At 43.6% G+C, this 24,895-nt stretch overlaps 1 protein-coding gene across 1 annotated transcript in view; it reads left to right on the top strand.

The window, feature by feature from the left end:
• Positions 1-6,797: 6,797 nt before the first annotated feature.
• LOC133661280 (uncharacterized) overlaps positions 6,798-24,895 on the top strand; it is a 69,676-nt gene continuing 51,578 nt past the window's right edge. Inside the window, exons 1-4 of the mRNA XM_062064417.1 lie at positions 6,798-6,855; positions 13,558-13,656; positions 22,296-22,484; positions 22,602-22,873. Coding sequence (XP_061920401.1) covers positions 13,597-13,656; positions 22,296-22,484; positions 22,602-22,873 — 521 coding nt within the window. The 5' untranslated portion in view covers positions 6,798-6,855; positions 13,558-13,596. The remainder of the gene's footprint in view (positions 6,856-13,557; positions 13,657-22,295; positions 22,485-22,601; positions 22,874-24,895) is intronic.

Genomic DNA, 24,895 nt, shown 5'->3' with positions numbered 1-24,895 from the left:
GTTTATATTAATAAATGGAGCTAAACAATGTCCCTGCATTCTGTGCCTTCTTCTCCTCCCTGTACCGTAACAAAAAGTCTGGCATGCATGCCAGTGTTAAGTCATCCACACACCTCCCACTTCCACGTACCCGAGATGACAAAATGTTTTTTCCTTCCCTTCCGTTGCATTAGATCAGGGGTCCCCAAACTACGGCCCGCGGGCCGGATCCGGCCCCCCAGCATCCAAAATCCGGCCCACAGGAAGTCCCAAGTTAAAAAAAAAAATGAAAAAATATATATTATTATTATTTATTTTTGTTATCTTTCCTTTCTAATCCATTTTCTACCGCTTGTTACTCTTGGTGTCTCCTAGTCACTCAGGCAAATCATATTGTCTAAAAATGATTTTTCCCATTGATAACGTGACAATGTTAAATGTTGATGAACATCAATGTTAATTGATGTTAAAAGACAAAACGGATTATAAAGACAATGTATATATGTATATATACATGTATGTATATATATATATATATATATATATATATATATATATATATATATATATATATATATATATATATATATATATACAGTATATATGTATATATATACATATATATATATATATATTTATACAGTATATATGTACATATATATATATATATATATATATATATATATATATATATATATATATATATATATATATATATATATATATATATACAGTATATATATATATATATGTATATATATATATATATATATATATATATATATATATATATATATACACACACACAGCCAGGCCCCCGGCCAAATTTTTTTTAACCCAATGCGGCCCCCGAGTCAAAAAGTTTGGGGACCCCTGCATTAGATCGTCTCAGGGCTTTTTTTTTTTTTTTTTTTAACCCCCCCATTCATTTTTACGCATCACTTTTTCCACCATCCACCCTGCCTGCCGGGAATGCACTCATTGGCTCAATTTGAGTGTCATCATGTCACCCCTAAGACGTGTGGCAAGATCGTATAAGTGAAGTAATTACCAGGAACACATGATTAGAATGTCATTTGGAAGACGAGGGCTAATTAGGGGACGTCCTCTCTCATCATCCGTTCTCCGCTGACACTCCATAATAGCGCCGGACCAAAAGTGGCGATGTGAACTTTTGCCTTCGCACGGATGACACGGCCCTCTTGATAATTTGTGTCACCTCAGTCATATTACTTTTTTTTTTAGCAGACTTTATATGATGCTCTATTGGCGACGACTTTATCTTGACCTCCAATTTTTTTTGTCTAATTGGCTTCGACTTTCACAAGGTCTTGTTTTTCTCGTTACAAAACCTTCCAAATGTTGCCTTAACGTACCCGTCGGTGGAAATCAAACAATGAGACTCCAGATGGCAACACCCAGCGTGCCTTGTAGTGGCACAAAGGAGTCACTGAACTATTGTATAGCAAACAGCGGAACAATTAATTACAGTGTTGAGTGATGTGTAAATGAAATAAATTTCCCCTGCAAATTATCTTGGGAGCTATCACGCGACAACGCTGAACAAGAGGAATAATTGCCCAGACTTGCAGTTGAACTTTACTGTATAACGGCCGCATATGTACAGTACACTGAGATGGTTTCTCTTGTACTTTGGCTCTACATTGAAATAATAAGAATGGTGATCAGCTTTAAGGCCAAATAACTCCCTTTTTTTGCAGTTTCTTTCAATGCAACTGAGCGAAATAGGGGAGTCAGTGCATGCTTTCCTGCAGCATAACGAGCTCTTTGGAGGCTTGACTCCCACTGGGTCTGTCTGAGGAGCGTTTTTCCCGAGATGAGACGGGTTTGGATTCATCCCCGGGGGGAAAAACGGCTGCTGGCGGCCCAGCGGACCGACCATGCAGCGTTCTCCCTGGAGCTTTGGGGAGGCTGCACACGGGATGCAAATTGATTAACATACATGTTTTGGAATGGGGGTGACACGCATAATAAAAAGATAAGCACAGAAGAGAAAGTAAAGGTGTCTCATCTATTGTGCAATTTACATTTTTATCAGTTGTACCTTCTACTTTCATGCATTTTCACACAGGTAACATTGAAAAACGTGTGTTAGATCTACAATGCTAATGTTCACCGCAACGCAGTTTGAGAAAGTTTTAGTTTTCACGCTCCGGGGTAAACACTAATTGAAATGTGTCAATTAACATATAAAAGGGCAGAGAGGACCTTCATGTGGAGCTTTTTTTTTTTTTTAAACCCTCTTTTGACCTTATCAGCCGCAACAATAAAGTCAAATCTCAGTGACAAGTTGCTTTTCATCTTCTTAACAGCCGTTTCCAAGCGAGATCAAGGCTGCTAAGATTGCCAGGTAAGCTGCGCTGCAACTTTGCTCCATTGAAATGTTCACCTACAATTACTGCCTAGGACGGTGTTTTTCAACCACTATGAGATACAGTCTGGTGTGCCGTGGGAGATTATCTAATTTTACCTATTTCGGTTAAAAATATATTTTGCAAACCAGTAATTATAGTCTGCAAATGATGTGTTGTTGTTGAGTGTCGGTACTGTCTAGAGCTCGGCAGAGTAGCCGTGTAATACTCTTCCATATCAGTAGGTGGCAGCCGGTAGCTAATTGCTTTGTAGATGTCAGAAACAGCGGGAGGCAGTGTGCAGGTAAAAAGGTGTTAAACCATTAAATAAACAAAAAGTAAGTGCCCCTAAGAAAAGGCATTGAAGCTTAGGGAAGGCTATGCAGAACGAAACTAAAACTGAATTGGCTACAAAGTAAACAAAAACACAATGCTGGACAACAGCAAAGACTTACTGTGGAGCAAAGACGACGTCCACAATGTACATCCGAACATGACATGACAATCGTGACGGCGTGGCGAAGTTGGTAGAGTGGCCGTGTCAGCAATCGGAGTGTTGCTGGTTACTGGGGTTCAATCCCCACCTTCTACCATCCTAGTCACGTCCGTTGTGTCCTTGGGCAAGACACTTCACCCTTGCTCCTGATGGCTGCTGGTTAGCGCCTTGCATGGCAGCTCCCGCCATCAGTGTGTGAATGTGTGTGTGAATGGGTGAATGTGGAAATAGTGTCAAAGCGCTTTGAGTACCTTGAAGGTAGAAAAGCGCTATACAAGTATAACCCATTCATCATTTATTTATTTATCATAATCAACAATGTCCCCACAAAGAAGGATAAAAAAGCAACCAAAATATTCTTGATTGCTAGAACAAAGCAGATGCAGGAAATATCGCTCAAAGGAAGACATGAAACTGCTACAGGAAAATACCAAAAAAAGAGAAAAAGCCACCAAAATAGGAGCTCAAGGGAAGAACTAAAACACTACACACAGGAAAACAGCAAAAAACTCGAAATAAGTCACGTCGTGATGTAACAGGTCGTGACAGTACACCTACTTTGAGACAAGAGCTGTATTGATGCATGGTTGGTTATGGTTTAAAGTCATATCCAACAATTGCGACAACGACTTTTTATTGTCAACTGAGTTTCGTTTTTTAATGATTTCTGCTGGTGGTGTGCCTCCAGATTTTTTCAACGCAAAAAATGTGACTTGGCTCAAAAAAGTTTGAAAAGCACTGGCCTAGGAGACATTCATGTGCCGCTACTGTGCTATGTTGAGTAGAGAATAGTTGCCAAACAACCCTTTGTTCACCCTTGTACACCAAAAAGTGCATAGTTTCATGTTTCAATGGATAACGACAGTGTGTCAGCAACACACCACGGGCCTCATGTATTCAGAACCAGAATCAGAAATACTTTATTAATCCCTGAGGGGAAATTAAGATTTTCAGCACAATCCCATTCAAGAGCAGACAACATTACAGGGAGACAGAACAGGATCGCTGACGGGTCTGACAACTTCCGGCGCCCCTTCCAAAAAAAGGTGAGAAACAGGTAAACGCTGGGGAAGGGGAGTAGGGGGTTGAGAAAAAAAAATCAGTCTAAACCTGGGCCCCTGGAGAGGGTGTCCAGACTGAGGCCAAGGAAGAAAAAAAAACTCATAGCCATAGCACACATAAGCATGTAGGGTAAGAGGGAAACCTCAAACATCAAAGAACACAAAGGACATTAAAGACATTAAAAGAGCAGAGCTGATGCAACCAACCATTTCTACATACAGCTACAAAAGTAAAACAACAACAACAAAAAATGAAATGAAAAACATATACACTGTGGTGGCCTATGCGGTGTGCCACGCCATCGTCTGCTGGGGTAGGGGGAGCATGGCCAGGGACAGGAGCAGACCCAACAAAGCAACCAAGAGAGCCGACTCCACCCTCGGCCGCCCACTAACTCTCGGCCAGTGTCCAGTCTGCATGGACACATTAGGACATTTCCGACTAAAAATGAAGATGTTTCCTGTTGGCATATACATCTTCGACATATGATGGCGCTTTTATAGCAATGTGTGTGCAGTCAATAACTCCGATTACATTAGGACAACCAGCTGTTACTTCAAATTGCGCTTTAGATTTAGACTTGGAAAAACTTTATTTATCCACAAGGGAAATAGTTTTTTTAATATTGGCCTGTTCAGTTGCCCTGTATGGGCTAACATGACGATCATTTAATGTGAGTTTTTGCACCTCTTTTATATCCATTCGTGTGATTGCACACACGTCTCCTCAGTTAGTCTGAGGAGTAATTGTTTGACATTTCTTTGTATACACCAGGGGTCACCAACCTTTTTGAAACCAAGAGCTACTTCTTGGGTACTGATTAATGCGAAAGGCTACCAGTTTGATAAACACTTAAATACATTGCCAGAAATAGCCAATTTTCTCAATTTACCTTTAACTCTATGTTATTATTAATAATTAATGATATTTATCTTTGTGGAAACACTGATCATCTTAATGATTTTTTACATTAAATATATGTAGAAACAGATCAATATCAATATGCAACACTTTATTTTTATATTTTTTTAAGTGCACATTTTTCAAATTGAACATTTTCAAATGATCACTTCTAAGACAACCTTGTGAAATCACAATATCCCATTTTAACTAGCTAGCCACTAACATTTTTTTTAACATATCATGAATTACTTTGCACCATGTTTGTACAAATAATAACTCATGTAAAATAAAAAAAATAAAAATAAAAATTCATGGAACATCATTAGTATTTTTTCCTGATTAAGATTAATTTTAGAATTTTGATGACATGTTTTAAATAGGTTAAAATCCAATCTGCACTTTGTTAGAATATATAACAAATTGGACCAAACTATATTTCTAACAAAGACAAATCATTATTTCTTCTAGATTTTCCAGAATAAACATTTTAAAAGAAATTCAAAAGACTTTGAAATAAATGCAATGAAAAACATATACACTGTGGTGGCCTCTGCGGTGTTCCACGCCATCGTCTGCTGGGGTAGGGGGAGCATGGCCAGAGACAGGAGCAGACCCAACAAAGCAACCAAGAGAGCCGACTCCACCCTCGGCCACCCACTAACTCTCGGCCAGTGTCCAGTCTGCATGGACACATTAAGACGTGTGTATTTCCGACTAAAAATGGTGTACGTAAACCCGGAAAACGTACACGCAAAAAAATAAATCCAGACGCATTAATCCAAGCACATTTCTTTTGTACATCCCGATCAACCTGGAACTAAGCGCACATGTTGGAGGGGCTGTCCACAGCCCAATTTAAATATTGAAATCATATTTAAATTAGCCACGCAGCTGAGATCTCCCATGGTTGCACAGTCAGAAAACAGAAAGATAATGAGCAAGGTGCCAAAAAAGAATAATTTTAAGACAATGAGTTGGCGGTGCGTCTTGCTGGAGTGGAGGTGCGCAAAGGTGTTCTCTATTCCACTATTGTTGTGAGTTGGTGTGGTTTAGTGTTTCACTTTTTACACAGAGGTTTTTGCCGCGAGTGCACTCTGCACACAGAGACAATCAGGGACTTGTTTGAAAGATCTTAAAATGTAATCTAAAGGGGAGCTTCACCTTTTTTGGAATTGTGCCTAGCATTCACAACCCCTATATAAGACAAAAACACATATTATTTTATTGTTTTACTCATTCTACTGAAAAATGTAAATAAACACTAGCAAATGTCTGCTAACAATGGAGCTAATGGGATTTTTTTCTATTCTGCCTAAAAGACTATTTTAAAACGTCTAAAAACGTCCATAATTTTAAATGCATGCTGTAAGTTTACAGTATATAATATAGTAACAGGCACATTCATAATACATGAAATATTGTCGTATTGTCGGTTGGAATTGGGGATTAAATCACCAAAATGATTCCCGAGCACGGCCAACGCTGCTGCTCACTGCTCCCCTCACCTCCCAGGGGGTGGAACAAGGGGGTGGGTCAAATGCAGAGGGTAATTTCACCACACCTAGTGCGTGTGTGACTATCAGTGGTACTTTGACTTTTACTTGAATTTCACAGACGCATCACAACGTTGGCTTTTCCCTTCAACAACAACAACACTACTAATCATGGCAGACATCCTGAGAGACAACAAAGACTAATTTGGGACAAATGATGATCCAGAACCTTATATTTTTGAGCCTGAATATAAGATGAGCTACAAGTTTAAGAAGCTGTTTTCAAAACAGATCCAGCTTTGTGTGACCCACCCATAATGTGTCACATTTTTGTGTTGATTTATTTATTTCATTTTGTGGTTTGAATTTGTTTTTGGAGCTGTCATTCCACATTTATCAGTATTCACATTGGTCAGTAGGGGGCAGTAGGGCGTTTCTTCCCAATTGAATGCGATCACCTGCAGAGCGGAAGTGTCTTGTCATTCTGATGAGAGCGACCAGTCCGTGAACAATTGAAGCGTTCTGTGTGCTTTTTCCTCCTGTATAACAGGTTAGTTTTAGTGAATCAACTCACTGAATAATATCCATGTGATCTTTATAAGTTTAAGTACACATTCTGATGGTGGAGTCTAACTCTAAAGTGTTTGTGAGTTGTAGTTTGTATTTGTGAATGAATCCAATGCACAGCTGCAGTAATCAATACAAAATGGCGACGTTAGTGTGCAGTGTTTGTATAGGAACTTCTGATACTAATTCAGACTTCCAAATTAGAGCTCCCGTTTTCTTATTGATTTTATAATGTATTGTAGCGGCTGGCTACGGGGTGTTAGCCAATGGCTTTGGCTGGGGGGCAGGACTTCTGGGGAAGTGAGGGAAGTGACGTTGTTGACAGGAAGTGTTGGTTCGAGTTTTGCCGGGAAAGGAGATAGACGCATGTTGGAGCTGTTGTGTGCCTTAAATGCATCTTGTACAATAAATGCAAGATAACTGAAGAAGTCTCTGAGCCTACATTCCTGAGATTATTACACTGGTGTCAGAAGTAAAACCGACGATTTTCGGAAGAGACTTTGTCGCGGTAAGGACACGCTGCGTATCGCGCATTAGCAAGTTAGCTTCAGTCTGTGAGTTAGCTAGGACCGCAAGCCGTTTAGCATGTTTAGCTCCGGTGAGCATAAGTTTAAAGTTGAGCGGGATGACGCTGTTTTGGAACGGGTGACCGTCGAACAGCCGCGCTCCTGCTCGCACACGAGCGGCTCGTCAGCCCATGAGGACGTAAAGATGTCGCCGCTGCCGCCGCAGCCCACACCTTCCCCGCACGGCGCGTCCCCCCCACCGTCTGCGGCCTCAATGAAGACGCCAAAATTTGCCGGTGGATCAGATTGGGAGGCGTTCCACGCTCAATTTGAACTGTTGGCGGACGCTAGAAGGTGGGAAGAAAGGGACAAAGCATTGCAATTGGCTTTGTGTCTGGAGGGAGAGGCTCTTTCGTGCCTTCTGCTGCTGGACCCTGAACAGCAGCGGTGCTACGCAGCCCTGGTGGGGGCGCTCAAGAGGAGGTTTGGGAGATGGTCTCAGCCAGCGCTTTTAAAAACTGAACTGAGAGGGAGGTGCAGGAAGCCTGGCGAGCCACTCCGGGGGCTCGCTAATGACATTGAGGGCCAGGTTCGCCGTGCATATGGTCACCTGCCTGCTGATGCACGGAATGAGCTCGCAACTGACCTGTTTGTTGGAGCCATTACTCCTCCTGATCTGCGTGTGCAGGTGCAGCTTCAGCACCCGAGGTCCCTGCAGGAGGCACTGGAAGCTGCCGTGGAGAGGGAGATGCTGAGGAGTGCAGCTGCAGCCGGGGAACTGGAAAGTATACCCCATCCAGTGAGGGCGGCATCGTCACACCCGTCTAGCGACGGGGCTCCGGCTTGGGCGAAAGAAATTACCGAACTGCTGAGGTCGGTGACTCTGCAAAGTCAACGTGGCCCGCGCCCCATGCAGGTCTGCTGGGGATGTGGCCAACCTGGACACTTTCGCAGGGAGTGCCCTGCCACTCGTCGTGAGCCGGGAAACGGCGCCGGGCCCGCATAGTCAGGGGTATGCGGGCCCCTACGTCCACCGCGGACCCTGACTCGCCAGCCCAGGCTCGTCAAGCAGGGGAAGGAGCACATCAGCACAGCCAGGGGGGAGGGGCTCCATCCCCCCCAGAAGCAGACGACGACTCGCCTTCTACTCCTTCTTCTCGCTTTCGGGCACCCGGAGGAGCCCAGCGGCACAGCCAGGGGGGAGGGACTCCATCCCCCCCAGAAGTAGATGACAGCAGTGTGCCACCTATGGCGGTGGGCTGGACACGGGGGGGGGCCAAAAGTGGGGGCTCCTGCCATGTTGCTGTCTCTGTCCAGGGGGTGCCTACCGTGGGTCTGGTGGACACAGGGTCATCGGTAACGCTGGTAAGACCGGACGTTCTTCCCAGCAGTACACCACTTGAGCCCACAGCAGTACAGCTACGCACAGTCACGGGCCAGCTAGCTCCTATGGTGGGGAAGGGGTTCCTGTGGTTGTGCGTGGGGGGAAAGCGAGTTCGCCACCTAGTTTGGGTGGCAGACGTGCAAGACTGCTGCATCTTAGGGCTGGACTTCCTCCAAGTCACTGGGTGCCTGCTAGACATGGGGAGGGGTACACTTAACTTCCCGGGGGGCCCTACAGTTGCCATGGGTACCCTAGTTCCCGGGCCCCTGCCCGTTTCACCGCATGCCTCTACATTCTTATTGCCTCAAACCTCACCTAGTTACTACCCCTGCCCTCGCCCTGTCTCCCTTCAGCCAATGAGGGGGGAGACAGAGCTGTGTATTACCCGGGGATGCCAGCCCTGGGCATCCCTACCCACGGGCCCCCACCCGCAGCCGGCACCCCCGGTCATAGGGGGAGGAGTGTGGAGAGAGGAGTACAGGGACTTGGAGAAACAGCAACAGGAGCAGCTGAAACAGCTGCTGGTGGAATTCCAGGGCAGCTTTGCAATGAACGAGAGTGAAGTGGGAAGAACCCACTTGGCAGAGCATGTCATAGACACTGGCTTGGCGCGGCCCATCAAGTGCCACGCACGCCGCATCCCCCTCGCTCGACAGCAGGTATGCGACAAGGCCGTAGATGATCTGCTGCGGGCCGACTTTATTGAGCCGTCCGAGAGCCCTTGGGCGGCACCTGTGGTCATGGTCGCCAAGAAGAAGGCTGGAGATTGGCGATTCTGTGTGGATTACAGACGGCTGAACGAAGTGACCACAAAAGACTCTTACCCCCTCCCCCGTATTGATGAGTCCCTGGACCTAGTTTCCGGCTCCTCGTGGTTCACCACTCTGGACCTTAAAAGCGGGTATTATCAGGTACCCCTTTCTCCTGAATCTCGCCCTAAATCTGCCTTCTGTACTGGCCGGGGCTTGTGGCAATTCAAAGTCCTCAGTTTTGGGCTCTGTAATGCCCCCGCCACTTTTGCCCGGCTTATGGACAAAGTGCTGGCTGGTATTTCCCGTCAAGAGTGCCTGGTGTACCTGGACGACATCTTGGTACATGGGCGTTCTTTCGAAGCAGCCCTGGGGTCCCTGAGGAGAGTCCTGGAGAGGATTCGAGCAGCGGGCCTTAAACTGCACCCCGAGAAATGCAGTTTCATGCGGCGGGAAGTAACTTTCTTGGGACATGAGCTGGGGGCAGATGGCATTGGTGCCATGGGAGAGAAGGTGCGGGCTGTGAGAGATTGGCCCGCCCCTCGGGACCAAGGACAGCTGAAGAGCTTCATTGGGCTTGCCTCGTACTATCGGAGGCACGTGCGGGGTTTTGCCACAATCGCCGCGCCCCTATATCGATTGCTGGAAAAAGGCAAAGACTTTGTGTGGTCCGAAGGGTGCCAGGAGGCATTCTGGGGGCTGAAACGGGCCTTGTGTGAGGCCCCGGTACTCGCCCCACCTGACCTCGCCCTGCCCTTCTTACTGGACACTGATGCCAGCGGAGTGGGGGTGGGGGGTGTACTTGCACAGCCGTGGCAGGAAGGGGAAAGGGTGGTGGCATACTTCAGCCAGAAACTCAACAAGTCTGAACGGAACTATTGTGTCACCCGCCGAGAACTCCTGGCAGTGGTGCTCTCTATCAGACACTTTAAATATTACTTGTGTGGCCTCCCCTTTGTGATCAGAACTGACCACTCTGCCCTCCAGTGGCTAATGACTTTCCGGGAGCCGGAGGGGCAGGTTGCCAGGTGGGTGGAAGAGCTGCAAGGATACAACTTTAAAATAGAACATCGGCCAGGTGCTCGCCACTCCAACGCGGACGCGCTCTCGCGCCGGCCGTGTGCAGCAGACGGATGTCGGTACTGCGAGCGCAGGGAAGCCCGGGAACAAGAGCGGCGGGCAGAGGGCGCTGAGTGTGCGGCCGTCAGTCAGGCTGATGACGTTGTCTGCGGAAAACTACAGACTGTGACGAATGCTGACTGGAGGCGCACGCAGGTGGAGGACACAGACCTTCATCCTGTTTTGCAGTGGGTAGAGGCTCGGCAGCGCCCGCCTTGGGAGGCGGTGGCACCATTCTCTAAGGCTACTAAGGGCCTGTGGGCCATGTTTGACTCATTGCGGGTGTCCCAAGGCGTGTTGCAGCGGGCATTTAAGGCCACGGCCACGGGGGAAGAACAGTGGCAGGTGGTGGTGCCAAAGGGACTGCAAGGGGCAGTGCTTAAAGCAGTGCATGGGGGAGGTGGGTCTGGACATTTCGGGGTCGCCAAAACACTCAAGCGGCTGCGACAGGGGTTCTATTGGGGTCGGCAGATCAGAGATGTGGAGGACTTCTGCCGCCGCTGTGACCCTTGCGTTGCCCGCAAAGGCCCCACTGGGCGCTCACAGGCACCGCTCCAACAGTTCCCAGTGGGGTGCCCCATGGACAGGGTGGGGATTGACATTACAGGGCCGTACCCACTGTCTGACAAGGGGAACCGCTATGTCCTTTCCGCCATAGACTATTTCACCAAGTGGCCAGAGGCATACGCCATTCCCAACCAGGAGGCAGAGACCATTGCTGATGCCCTGGTGGAGGGCATGATAGGTCGGTTTGGCATCATGGCGTCTCTGCACAGTGACCGAGGCACAAACTTTGAGTCCCGGGTGTTCGCGGCCTTGTGCGAGCGCCTGGGCATTCACAAGACCCGCACTACCCCATTGCACCCTCAGAGTGATGGGTTAGTGGAGCGGTTCCATCGCAACCTGGGAGACCAGCTCGCCATTGTCACCTCCCGCCACCAGCGTGACTGGGACCAACACCTACCACTGGTGCTGATGGCGTGTCGCTCTGCTGTCCAAGAATCCACGGGGTGCACACCGGCGCTTCTCATGTTAGGGAGAGAGATGCGCACACCAGCAGAGCTGGCCTTTGGCCGCCCACCGGATGCCCCGGCCTTCGCTGCAGGGCCAGAGTACGCCAGGAAATTACAGGACCGGCTGGACTCAGCCCACAGTTTCGCTCGGGAGCAGCTGCAGGAAGCTGGCATCAAACAGAAGCGCTACTATGATGTGACGACCCGAGGAAGGGACTTCGCGCCAGGCGAGTTGGTCTGGGTCTACAATCCGATTCGGAAGAAGGGCCGCAGTCCCAAGCTGGACAGCAAATGGACAGGACCCTGTAAGATACTCCAGAAGCTGGGAGAGGTTGTGTATCGTGTCCAGCTGCCCCCCCGGGGAAGGAAGGTGGCCCTCCACAGAGACAGACTCGCCCCCTACCGGGGGGGTCCCCCTTCCCTTGCCTCGGATACACAGGTGACCTCTCCCTTGCCCGCCCAGCCCTTTACCAATACCCCGCTTACGCCCCAGGGGGAACCAATTTCCCCACTCCCCTCCTCCCCCGCCCCCTCCAGCTCCCTCCCGAGGACTGGCACACCCGACCCAGCTGTCCCACTGCTGGGAAATGGAAGAGAGCGGTCGAGGCGGATGAAGAGGCCTCCGGACCACTTGCAAGACTTTGTGGTGTCCTTAGACTGAAGGGAACGGGGGTGGGGGGGTTTGTGAACCCGTTTTTGTGTGATGTGAGGATTATGTTGTTTACACTGTTTTGTTTGCACTAATGGGTTGCTCTGTTTTATATGCTGCTATGGTGTTGCCAAATGTTGCCTTACGGGTCAGTCCTCGAGGGCGAGGACTTTTTGTAAGGGGGGGGTGATGTAGCGGCTGGCTACGGGGTGTTAGCCAATGGCTTTGGCTGGGGGGCAGGACTTCTGGGGAAGTGAGGGAAGTGACGTTGTTGACAGGAAGTGTTGGTTCGAGTTTTGCCGGGAAAGGAGATAGACGCATGTTGGAGCTGTTGTGTGCCTTAAATGCATCTTGTACAATAAATGCAAGATAACTGAAGAAGTCTCTGAGCCTACATTCCTGAGATTATTACAGTATATTTGTATAGTGTGTGTGTTCTGAAATAGGTTTTACATGCTATTTTGTTGTGTTTAGACATGGTTATATAAGTTATGCTCTCAGGAATGGTCAATGAACATTTCAAATACAGTAACTTAAAGCTGCTATTATAAGAAGAAGAATATGAAGAAAAGTAAAGTGTTTAAATGAATGTTGCTAAAAAAGTGCATTAAGTTAAAGGTGAATATTCCTGAGAAAGACAAGACAATGAAATAATGTCTAATTGGGCATAATATTGTATGTTTTGGAGTGATGATGTGGATATGTAAAAATATATGGCAAAGGCATACAGTATTGTTATGGTAATTATAACTCCAGTGATACAGTAACGGTTTAATGATACTTTATTGAGTGTTTTGATGAAATTAGAGGTGAAGATAAAGTAAAATACATTGACATGATAATACAAAGTGACAAAATATATGGGAAATGAAGTGAATTGTGGATTTGTAATTTCTGTTAATAAATTCTGATGAGAGCGACCAGTCTGTAAACATCTGAAACATTCTGTGTGATTTTTCCTCCTGTATAACAGGACATTATTATCTGACTGCTTGTCCTGGCTACCTGGGACCTGCAACATTTGCTGAATCACTTGCATCATGTAGCACTATTACTAAGTGTTAAGAAAGAAATACAAACTATATACATAATAAAATAACTACGTACTGTACAATGTCTTCTCTCACTGGGACGCTGACTGATGGGATGTTCATATATTTTCGTTTTATTGAAGAATTAATCCTAAACCTTTATGCAGGCTTAAAAAAAAAGGTGTCTCAAACTAGCCTCTTTTTGTGTCTTTTTTCGCCATCTCTGGGTCTAAGTTAGATGACAAAGTTGACCGACATTTACGTACGCGTGGCATGTCGATGCCGGAGGTTGTATTCCCAAGATGCAGAGGAACGTCAGGACGCAGCTTGCAGGTAAGAAGAATTATTTATTCTTAAATGCAGACAAAAATATGGCCACGGCACAGAAAACAAGAACGGCTTAGCCAAAAGGATGCTAGTCAAAAACACGGACTAGGAGCAGGAACGAGAACGTAACGTGTTGCATGGAAGCAAACAAAAACACCAGACCGAGTGAGGCGAGAGGATGGAATAAATAGCTCTCTGATTAGTGCCCAGGAGCAGGTGAGCGTCCCTACGAACACTAATGAGAGGCAGGTAAAAACAATCTGCCGTCATGGCAACTAAACCACAAAACAGGGGTGCTGAAAGCAAGGCGTCAAAAAGTCCGTATCCAAGCAGGGGTCGAGGATCGAGGGCAGTCCGAAATCCAACAGGAAGTTGAGGCACACAGCTCGATCGCGGGAGACAGGGAAAGCACTGCGGAAAAACACAAAGGACATAAGACATGGGAACTGGGAAGGCACAGACAGAGAGCAAGTATGCGGGAGGGGAGCCAGAGACGCGATAACTTACTGTGTACAGAGAACTACGTTCCAGCCCTGGATCTTCAGGTACGCTGGCCTTTATGCCGTCTGCCCTCATCAGACCCAGGTGCGCAGATTGCAGATTGCTTGCAGCCGAGCAAGGGCGTGGCCGTGATGCGTGAAGAGCGAGCAGAGGCGTGCCTCCAGTGGAGGCACCGGCTGTGCTCGCAGCAGAAGGCATGCAGGACTGCGCATGCGCCGTGACACATATGTGTTGTTGTCATACATATGGATTTTGAATGATAGGCAAAAATCCAAGAAGAGTGCAGTTCCTCTCTTGAATGACATCTTAAGATCTTTGAAACAAATAAAAAAACAGTCAAGTCACTAACTTTAACCACTGACTGTAAAGACAAGATATAACATGTGAGTGCTCAATGTGCATCACAGGGATGAATATTAAGACGATTACAAAAATACATGTACTCACCAAGAAGCCACGAATCGTGCACAATGCCAGCTTGTCATCTGTTCCCTCCGTGCTGTTACTTAGAATGTGAGAACCACGCTTTGAACCAGGCCACATCGCTGCAATGTTGCTTCATTGCGTTTGCGAATCACATATGGTCTGTACATTGATCAAATGAAAATGTTTCCTGTTGGGATATACATATTCGACATATGATGGCGCTTTTATAGCAATGTGTGTGCAGTCAATAACTCCGATTACATTAGGACAACCAGCTGTTACTTCAAATTGCGCTTTAGATTTAGACTTGGAAAAAGTTTATTTATCCACAAGGGAAATAGTTTTTTTAATATTGGCCTGTTCAGTTGCCCTGTATGGGCTAACATGACGATAATTTATTGTGAGTTCTTGCACCACTTTTATATCCATTTGTGTGATTGCACACACGTCTCTGATGTGCAGATCAGTTAGTCTGAGGAGTAATTGTTTGACATTTCTTTGTATACACAGTTATCCAGCATCACCTCTGTGGATCACCAAAGTATCCACAGCATGAAGTTGGCACATTTGTACGTTCAGTTCACTCTTGATACATCTCAACTTGCCGTGAAAAAGTGCCAAGTTTTTGTGTCTATGCGTTCTGAACACATGAGACCCCGTAAAGCAGGCCTGGGCAATTATTTTGACTCGGAGGGCAAAATTTAGAGAAAAGAATGTGTCTGGGGGGCCGGTATGTCTATCTATCTATGTATACACACATATACACACATTGTATACATACACACACACACACACACACACATATATGTAAGCAGGGAACATTTGCTGTACAGTATGTGTGCTTGGGTCCTATTTTTAGGAACACTAATACAAAACCTGACAATAATGTTTGATTGAATGCTAAAAACGTTATGACAGACCGCCTTAAAAAAACGGAATGGAATTTTAATTTTTTTTACTGAATGAGACACCCAGAATGTACATGAAAATAAAGAATGTGGGATTTACAATATTAACTATGAACGATAAAACACTGAATATTGACAACATATGAACGTCACCCCGCCTCTTGATCGACATATTTTACAATCAAGCGAAACGCAACAAAAATGCAATTAACAGCGTAATATGAATGTGTAAGGTAAATTAAAAAAAACACCTACAATCTGATACATCTGAAACATCACTAAGCTTTAGAACTTTGTTGTAGAAATCTCCTTCCGCGTCTGTCCCTGACAGGGGCGCCGCTAGGGATCTTGGGCCCCATGAAAATAATCTTTACAGGGCCCCCTGTATTATAATTTCATCATCATTAGGGGCCTCTTTGGGCCCCCCTCCATTATGGGCCCCTAGAATATGTCTCCTTTACCCCCCCCTTTTCGGCGCCCCTGGTCCCTGATACCCGCATTCCAGGCTGGCTGCTCTGGAAACATTCTGTGGAAACACTCCCCACCCACACTGCTTGGTGCCTCATCTGAGCTGCTGTGACTTAGATTACCATAGTAACTAAATAGATTACCGTAGCAACTAATTAGATTACCATAGTAACTAGTATGTCATGCAAAAACGCAGATTCCAACCATTGAAATACTTTGTATAGTTCATGACTTACGGTAATTTGAAAACATCACTGCACATCATAATGGCAGCTACAGTTTCCATCTTAAAGATCAAAAACAATTATTTGGGAATGTCCGGCGGGCCAGATTGAAAAGCTTAACGGGCCTTAATTTGCCCAGGTCTGCCGTAAGGTCAACTGGGCTGCCTCACAGAGTCTGGCTTTTGTTTTATGAAGCCAGAGCACTAACAGTACGTTTTGGTAGTCAAAATGAAAACCTTGACAATGTTGAAAAAGTTGCACTGACACTGAAAAATGTGTCCATGCTCACAAGGTCGAGGGCCCTTCCAGAAACTTGATGGTTCCTGATACGAATCCAGTTTCCGCCATTCTAATCGCTGCCATTGTGTCCTTGGGCAAGAGACTTCACCCACCTTTCTTTATTTTTTTTATTTTTTTTCTCGCTTAAGTCTCTGGTTTAACTTCAGATCTCTCTGTCGATTATACGTTTTTAAAAGTTTTTAATGTTTTTTTTTGTTTGTTTGTTAGCTTTATGCCCTTTTTGTCACAGAACATGTTATTTTATATTGCAAACACACAGAATATGCAACATTTTCCCCAATAAATATGTCAAAGTGGAATATTTGATGTGAAGTAATTGGAGTCTTAAATATGTCAATAATTCATGACATTGATTTTGATTCATTATTATTTTTTAGACTTAGACAAACTTTATTGATCCACAAGGGAAATTGTTCCGCACAGTAGCTCAGTTACAAAGGATGGAAAGGATAATGCAGGTATAAAGTAGACTAAACATGTACCATAGTACATTATATAGTACAGTATATAATATACACTGATATATTGTATTATTCTATTATATCTGTATATAATATATACAATATATAACAAATCCCAATTACCATGTACAATACTTACATTTTTTTTTTCTTTTCCCCCCCGCTGTTTATAATATTTATTTATTCATTTGATAGGGAAATCGTAATACAGGTACTGAGAAAACACACTTTTATTATCATTATTTTTTTGTTCTTTCAGCCAATTTACCCACCTTTCTATCAGCGCCACTCACACTGGTAGATGAATGTGAACGCTGGTCGGCGAGGCCATCGGCTCAAATTGTCAACCATGTTTCCGTCATCGTAGCATACCACCATCCGGGTGTGACTGTGGAGTAAATTGATGATGGCTTCCTACATCTTAGTCTATCACGCTTTCAGTCACCAGAAAAAAGCGCAATATGAATCCAATTCATTATTATCTTTATTTAAAAAAAAAGTGTTGGCATTTTAAAATACTCAAAGAACAGACATTTAGAAAACACAATATTTCCTCTGCGTTGTCTGAGTTGCTGTGAACTCCTAACCTTGGTATGTATTTAATTTCCTTTAAGCTGGTTTTAATTAATGTAATCAATTATTTACTAAACATTAGGTTTTTGTCTTTTTACTTTTTTTAGGCTGCCATTTATTTGACCGGCTAAAACCATCACGCTGGCTGCTTTGTTGGCTCTCTTCGTTATTCTGGGTTCTTTATATAGTTCCTTCAGTTTGGCTCTTTATTCTCTGTTTATTTTGTATTATTTCTATGGAGCGGACCACATTCGGGGTCTGACGCTGACTGTCGCCTGGGCCTGCTCCATCCTCTAGCCAGGGCCGTATCCAAGGGCTGCTCTGGGGGCCTATGACCCACGCCCAGAAATGATGATTATCAATATATTTTAAATACTTCATTCATTCGTTTCTTATTTTTTAATTTCTATTTTGATTGTGTGAGTAAATTTCCTTCGGCATTTATTGTGTTGAATTGATTTAGTTATTTCTATTTTCCAGTGGCGGGCCGTACGTTTCCCACCTAGGCCTTCAGTGATGTCCGACTTCAATGATTACCTCTTAAAATACCATAAATTATGTCACCACATGACCATTGCTGGAGAAATACAAAAACACATTTACTGTGCATTGAAACACATCAACAGTGTACAAAACGGGTTATTTTCAGGCGCATTTAAAAATCAATAAACCCGCATCAGCAATTAAACCATATCTTATGTGGTACTGTCAAAATTGAAACTGCAAAAAATATATTGAATGTGAAAAAATAAAGAACTAAAATATTTTAACTCACAATTTGTAGAACCTATTCGACACCGTATAAGCCAGTGGTGCCGCTCGTTGTGTGGCGGCCATTTCCCCATTTTATCGCCAGGACAGCTAAGCTTGCTTCCGGCGTTGGCCGATATGGTCTCACAAGATGTAGTTTGTCTTTAAATATCTTTCTTGAAAATGGCCTTGCACATATATGTGTTGTCTTGTCTAATCATAAAAGATGCAGACGAGGCATGTTGGCTGAGTTCTTAAAGTTTACACCACAGCAGCTCGTCAATAACATCCAGCTTACATGGCTACATTCAACAACCTAAACAGGGCTACTGCGCATGCTCTTCACTACTGTGGCATGCTGGGTAATGCAGTTCTTATGATACTTAGCTCAAAATATCACAATATTTATCTGCCTTAGACCAGCTAGAAGGCCTTACTGACAACAACTCGTGATCTGATTGGCTATTGCAACTGTCTATCAACTGTATGTCCCCGTTCACTTACAGTGCACGGACACCCGCATTGTTGATTCTGAAGGCCTCTGGCAGATTTGGTACAGCATGGCAACATAAGCTAGCTGAATTCTGATTGGATAAAAACTGTAACCTAAAAAACAACAGCGCTGGAAGGAGCATAATATGACATGAAGAGAATATGAATACTTTTAGATATTTATGGAAAGTATAATTACAATTAGGATAGGTTGATTGGCAACACTAAATTGGCCCTAGTGTGTAAATGTGAGTGTGAATGTTGTCTGTCTATCTGTGTTGGCCCTGTGATGAGGTGGTGACTTTTCCAGGGTGTACCCCGCCTTCCGCCCGAATGCAGCTGAGATAGGCTCCAGCCCCAAAAAGGACAAGCGGTAGAAAATGGATGGATGGATGGACTTTTATCTTTAATTATGATCATGATTTCTGGTTATGTTAAGCCAGCAGAGAAGGTCTTGCTGGCCTTGATGACCCACCACTCCGTAAACCTCAGCCCTGACCTTCATTCCCCCTTCTTGCCCAAGTGTCCGCTTTATTCCTTGGTGTGTGTGACTTTTTGTTTATTTTCTTTAATTTAGTTAATAAAGTTTGGTTACTTCTTAAGCTTAGTATTTCCTGGGGTGCAATTCCCCCAGGTGGTACTATACCACCCTCTTCTCGCCACACTTTGGATCATTTTTGTAGCATGAAATCTTTTTCAATGCTAATCTTCAGATTTATTTTTCCGGCCTGTCAAATGTATCGAATCAACGCATGTGATTAATCACAAAAAATATTGCTTTACACATGTATACATGCAGATTAATCACCCAATTAATCCTAACCGCGACAGGTTACCTAAAAGGCTGCGCGAGTTATTATGTCAGTGATCGGGTCAATGCATAGGCCAGTGCAGGGACTCCGACAGGTGAACTACACTTGCAAATATTGCTTCAAAATACACACAGATGGGACTTAAGTGTTTTGAGCAAATAAACGACAAGTAAAACATAAAAAAGTAACATTGTAAAAGTGTCCAAATATATTTTTTCAAGCTACTGTATTTTTCGGATTATAAATCGCTCCGGAGTACAAATCGCACCGGCCGAAAATGCATAATAAAGAAGGAAAAAAACATATATAAGTCGCACTAGAGTATAAGTTGCATTTTTGGGGGAAATTTATTTAATAAAATCCAACACCAAGAATAGACATTTGAAAGGCAATTTAAAATAAATAAAGAATAGCAAACAACAGGCTGAATAAGTGTACGTTATATGACACATAAATAACCAACTGAGAACATGCCTGGTATGTTAACGTAACATATTATGGTAAGAGTCATTCAAATAACTATAACATATAGAACATGCTATACGTTTGCCAAACAATCTGTCACTCCTAATCGCTGTATTCCATGAAATCTCCTTCCTCTGTGTTGCTTCTAAACAACTTTGCCAACTCCAAAGGTAGATAACGCTTCCTCTTCTATCGGTACGTCGCTTACGTCAGAGTCATCGTCAGTTGCAGTTCCAGTTATTATTTTTATACATTACCGCCAATGTTGAAATTATCAATTTTCATAGGTACGGAAGTAGTAGCAGGTAGCATCTTTTTTTTCACAATGCACTTCTGCCATGACCCGCCCCCGCCGAATTTTTATTGGTTGACGCGTGTGTGTGACGATTGCTAATATACGCCTAGTCTCTTACGTGAATGAGCTAAATAATATTATTTGATATTTTACGGTAATGTGTTAATAATTTCACACATAAGTCGCTCCAGAGTATAAATCGCAACAACTATGAAAAAAAGTGTGACTTATAATCCGAAAAATACAGTAATTGAAATTATGTAAGCAAGTAATTGACTGTATATAAATTGTGATTAATCACATCTCAAAAGTGTGATTAATTTGATTTTTTTTTAAATTATCATTTGACGGCACAATTTACTTTTTGTTATCGCAGGTTTTTATTTTCAACTTGTTTTTTTGGATTCACTTAAGTTTTTTTTCCACTTTTAACTCAATGAGGAACATGCTTTTTTTGCCGCACCAGAATATTATTAAGCATATGTAGCACTTGGCTTCACTGTAACCACGGTGGGAGACGGGGAAATACCGCTGTGTTGTTTCCTTTAAAGTTAATAAGCTTATGATGTTATACAGAGGTATAGTTATAACAATTTTATAGACTAATTATACTATTTATAGTCACGGTGGGGAGTGGGGGGGGGCGCAAAATATGTTATTCTTCCGAGGGGAGGTGTAACAGAAAATATTTGAGAAGCACTGTTTTACTGGCAGGGCTTTCACATGGAGGGGAGTGGGGTGGTTGGTGATTAGGGTGCCTCAGAGCCAATCAATGACCTTGTGGGCGGTCTAAAGGGAAACCGGCTCTGCTTAGTGTTAGCGCTTGACTCGTCTCCATTCAATATTGTGTGTTATTTTTGGATGCAATTCGGTGCTTTCATAGGCACCGATGGAATTCCGTTTGGAACTACAGGGTAATGATTCATGTAAATTCAAACGGCGCCATATTTTGATACCTTTGTTGCATGCGACGTCACGTGTGGTTGCAGACTCGGCCGGCTCAAACACTTGGCAAGGATATAAGCACTCAAACAGCACTAACTAAACTGTGTTTAAGTAATGTTACAACTTTCAATGGTAACAAAGCAAGTGTGAATGCTAAAAACACTAATTTCAAAGTAAAGCTCCAATTTTCAAAATGCGCTAGCTCAATGCCAATTTATATTGATTTAACCATAGGCATGCTACTGATTAGCGTTAATGATTTTCCAAGGCGATTCCAGGGCCTCTAAATGTTGTAATTAAAATGACAACAAAGTTACACTCAAACAGCTTGAGTGTAACAAACACAATACTTACTGTATAACACTTTTTAGGGCGCAACAAAAGACTAGATTCAGCCTAATGACGAGGCAACACACCATTGCCTATACACTACTGCCATCTAACATCTTGGAATTGCAACTGCATGCAAAATGTTCTATGTAATACTTGCAAATGAGACTCAGATGTGTAAGACCTCAATATATAACTGGACAACACCATTATCATGGTATACATGTTACATGCTTCCCACCCCTACCCCCATAACATCTTAATTGGCAGTGTACAATACTGTAGTAGGTAGAACAGTAAGGGTTGCTCCACTCTCTCCTTGAAACCTGCATGCGTGTTCACACATTTGGAATTTTTCCACAATGACAATTATGTTTTTCAATACCAAAACTTACTGTGAGTGTTCTGTCTCCTGGTGATGGGCAAGTTACTTGGAAAATGTAGTAAACTAAGCTACTAGCTACTAGTGATTAAATGTAGCTAAAATACAGAAGAGACTATCCCATGATAATTGTAGCAAGCAACACTACAAGCAAACATAGCCTGCTACATCAACACTACATATTAAATTAACACTCATTAGCTCCGCTTACCGCCATTTGAAAAGATACGTCAGGGAACCCCATAGGAGAAGATTTACAGGTATTACTGCTCTAGCAGTGATTTTCATCACCCATTTTAATTTCCATCTGCAGCAAGCGCCGCCGGCAGCTCCACTAGAAGCGCCCCGGGACACGCCCCTGCTCGCTCTTCCCGCATCGCGGCCACGCGCCTGCACGGCTGCAGGCAATCAGCAATCTGCACACCTGTATCTGATGAGGGCAGACGGCATAAAGACCAGCACACCCAAAGATCCAGTGCCGGAACGTAGTTCACTCCACGTAGTAAGCATCCCATCTCTGGCTTCCCTCCTCGTATCTGCTCTCTGTGCTTTCCCTCTGCCTGTGTCTTACATGTCTTTTGTGTTCCCCGCCGTATTCCCTCCGTCTCCATTGATCAAGCTGTGCGCCTCACTTCTCTGGACTTCCCGCCGGACTTTGGACTGCTTCCCTCAATCCTCGACCCCCGCACGGAAATGGACCTCAACACCTTTCTCCAGCCCCCGACCTCTCGCTTGCCCATGGACTGCCTTGTTGCCTTTCCCCTCTGGAATTTTGAAGGATCCATCCAACACGCACAAACAACACACGGTGGTAACATTTACATTGTTAAGTCTTCACATCGTCTTGCACCATACACTCTTAGTATCATACACACCCCAGTACATCATCAAGTTCAATAAACCTATTGGACTGATTCCTGCCGTTGTGTCGTCTCCTTCCCCCGCCATACGTAACAGTTTCGCCCTAACCTTAGCCCAGGGGTGTCCAAACTTTTTCCACTGAGGGCCGCACACGGAAAAATTAAAGCATGCGGGGGCCATTTTGATATTTTTCATTTTCAAACCATAACAAAGTATATGGATTTTTATTTTTTTATAATTTTTTTTTACCTTTAGGGCTTCCGGGGACCATAAAGGGTCTAAGTCATTAAAATGTTAAAAACAAGTCAAATTATTATTATTTTTATTTATTTAAAGCTTATAGTAAATCTCTTCAGTATATCAACTTCAGGTTGATATAAAGTAAAAGAAAAAAAAAAAAGGTTTTATGCCTTTTCTGTCAAAGAAAACTTTGTTTTTTTTATAATAAAACTGAAATATGCAGTATTTCCCCCACTGCCCAAAACATTCAGAAAGCAATGTTTGATGTGAAGTAATTAGAGCCTTAAAAAGATCAATAATGCAGGACACCATTGATTTTAATTCATTATTATTTTTGAATAATCACAGTGAAAAGATAAATAAAATCCCATTAAATATATTTGGGATCCAAAAGGTGCCCCACTCATATAAAGTGATACATTTTTATTAGTGTTTTTTTTACTTTCAACACTTAAGTTACAGGATCAACTTCAGATATATCGGTCGATTTTATGTTTGAACTATTATTTTGTTTGTTTTATGCTCTTTAGTCAAAGAAAACGTTGATGTTTTTGTATGGCAACCACACAATATTTTCTGCAATATTTTCCACATAAAACATTTTCAAGTGAAATATTTGAAATAATTGGAGCCTTGAATAGGTCAATAATCAATTATAACATTTATTTTTTTTTGTTTTTTTTGAGCAATGGCAAAAAAAGAAAAAGAAAGATAGACAAAAGAAGAAAAAAAAACAGCCTACATGGCAGCTTTGTGTCAACATTGCAACTTTTTCTAGTTAGATTTCCCCTCATTCCACTTTTTCTTTAATGTTTTTTAAATTTTTGCAATAGCATTTCCAGTATGTGTGGAGGGCCGCAAATGGCCCCCGGGCCGCACTTTGGACACCACTGCCTTAGCCAATCGTGGCTCATCATTCGTAAACCAACCAATCATCCTGGATCCTTGGATTCACACTCCATTTTTTGATGCAAACTACCTTGTTAGATGGGTCTCAAAACAGCTCAGCTAAAGGAGTCACTATTAGTTACTGCAAATTGGAGTTAAGCTACGTAGCGTGGCTACACACAGCGAGCTACCACCCAACATCGCTGGCTCTACACTGTTTTTGAGATTTCTTCCTAAGACGGAATGTTTCCTTGCCTCCGTCACCAACAACTTGCGTGCGTAGTTCAGTTGGTTTTCTTTAACGTATGAGTGAGCTCAATGTGTAAAGTGCTTTGAGATAACCTTTGTGGTAAATTGGTGCTATACAACTAAAAATGGCTTTTTTAAAATTTGACCTTGATCCACCAGTGATAGCAATGTCAATGTAATTGTATTCATTGTGTTGTTAATTCAAGTCGATTTTGGATGTGCAAAAGCATGTGACCTGTCTTTGAACCCAGGCCACGCACTCATTTCAGCATTTTTCATCACCCCGGAGATGTTTTCTTTCACTTTTAATGACACTTTACATGATTTTGATTTTGAATTTCGCACAGATTCACTACCAGACTCCCTCCATTGACAAGCTCCTTGTTTTGTACGGGACACGCACTGTGACTGAGGCGATTGAGTATGCAAACAAATAATTGACATAGTGGCTCGACAAGGTGCCCACGGGGATTCGTACTCGGTGAGTGTGCAGCCTCTCTGGAAGGCTCAGATCTGTCAGAGGCCAACAACATGGAATTTACCAAAGTGTAATGCGGGGCTGAAAAGCAGAACAAATAACGCGAGGGAGCCGTTTGTTTTTCCTTTGGAGAGAAGAGAAACATAACACCGCATGATGCTCCCCTGACACGTCCTTGTCTGACTGTCATTGATAAA

This window comes from Entelurus aequoreus, linkage group LG12 (genome assembly GCF_033978785.1).
Source record: "Entelurus aequoreus isolate RoL-2023_Sb linkage group LG12, RoL_Eaeq_v1.1, whole genome shotgun sequence".
NCBI lineage: Eukaryota > Metazoa > Chordata > Actinopteri > Syngnathiformes > Syngnathidae > Entelurus > Entelurus aequoreus.
This window is presented reverse-complemented; position numbering and strand designations above follow the sequence as displayed.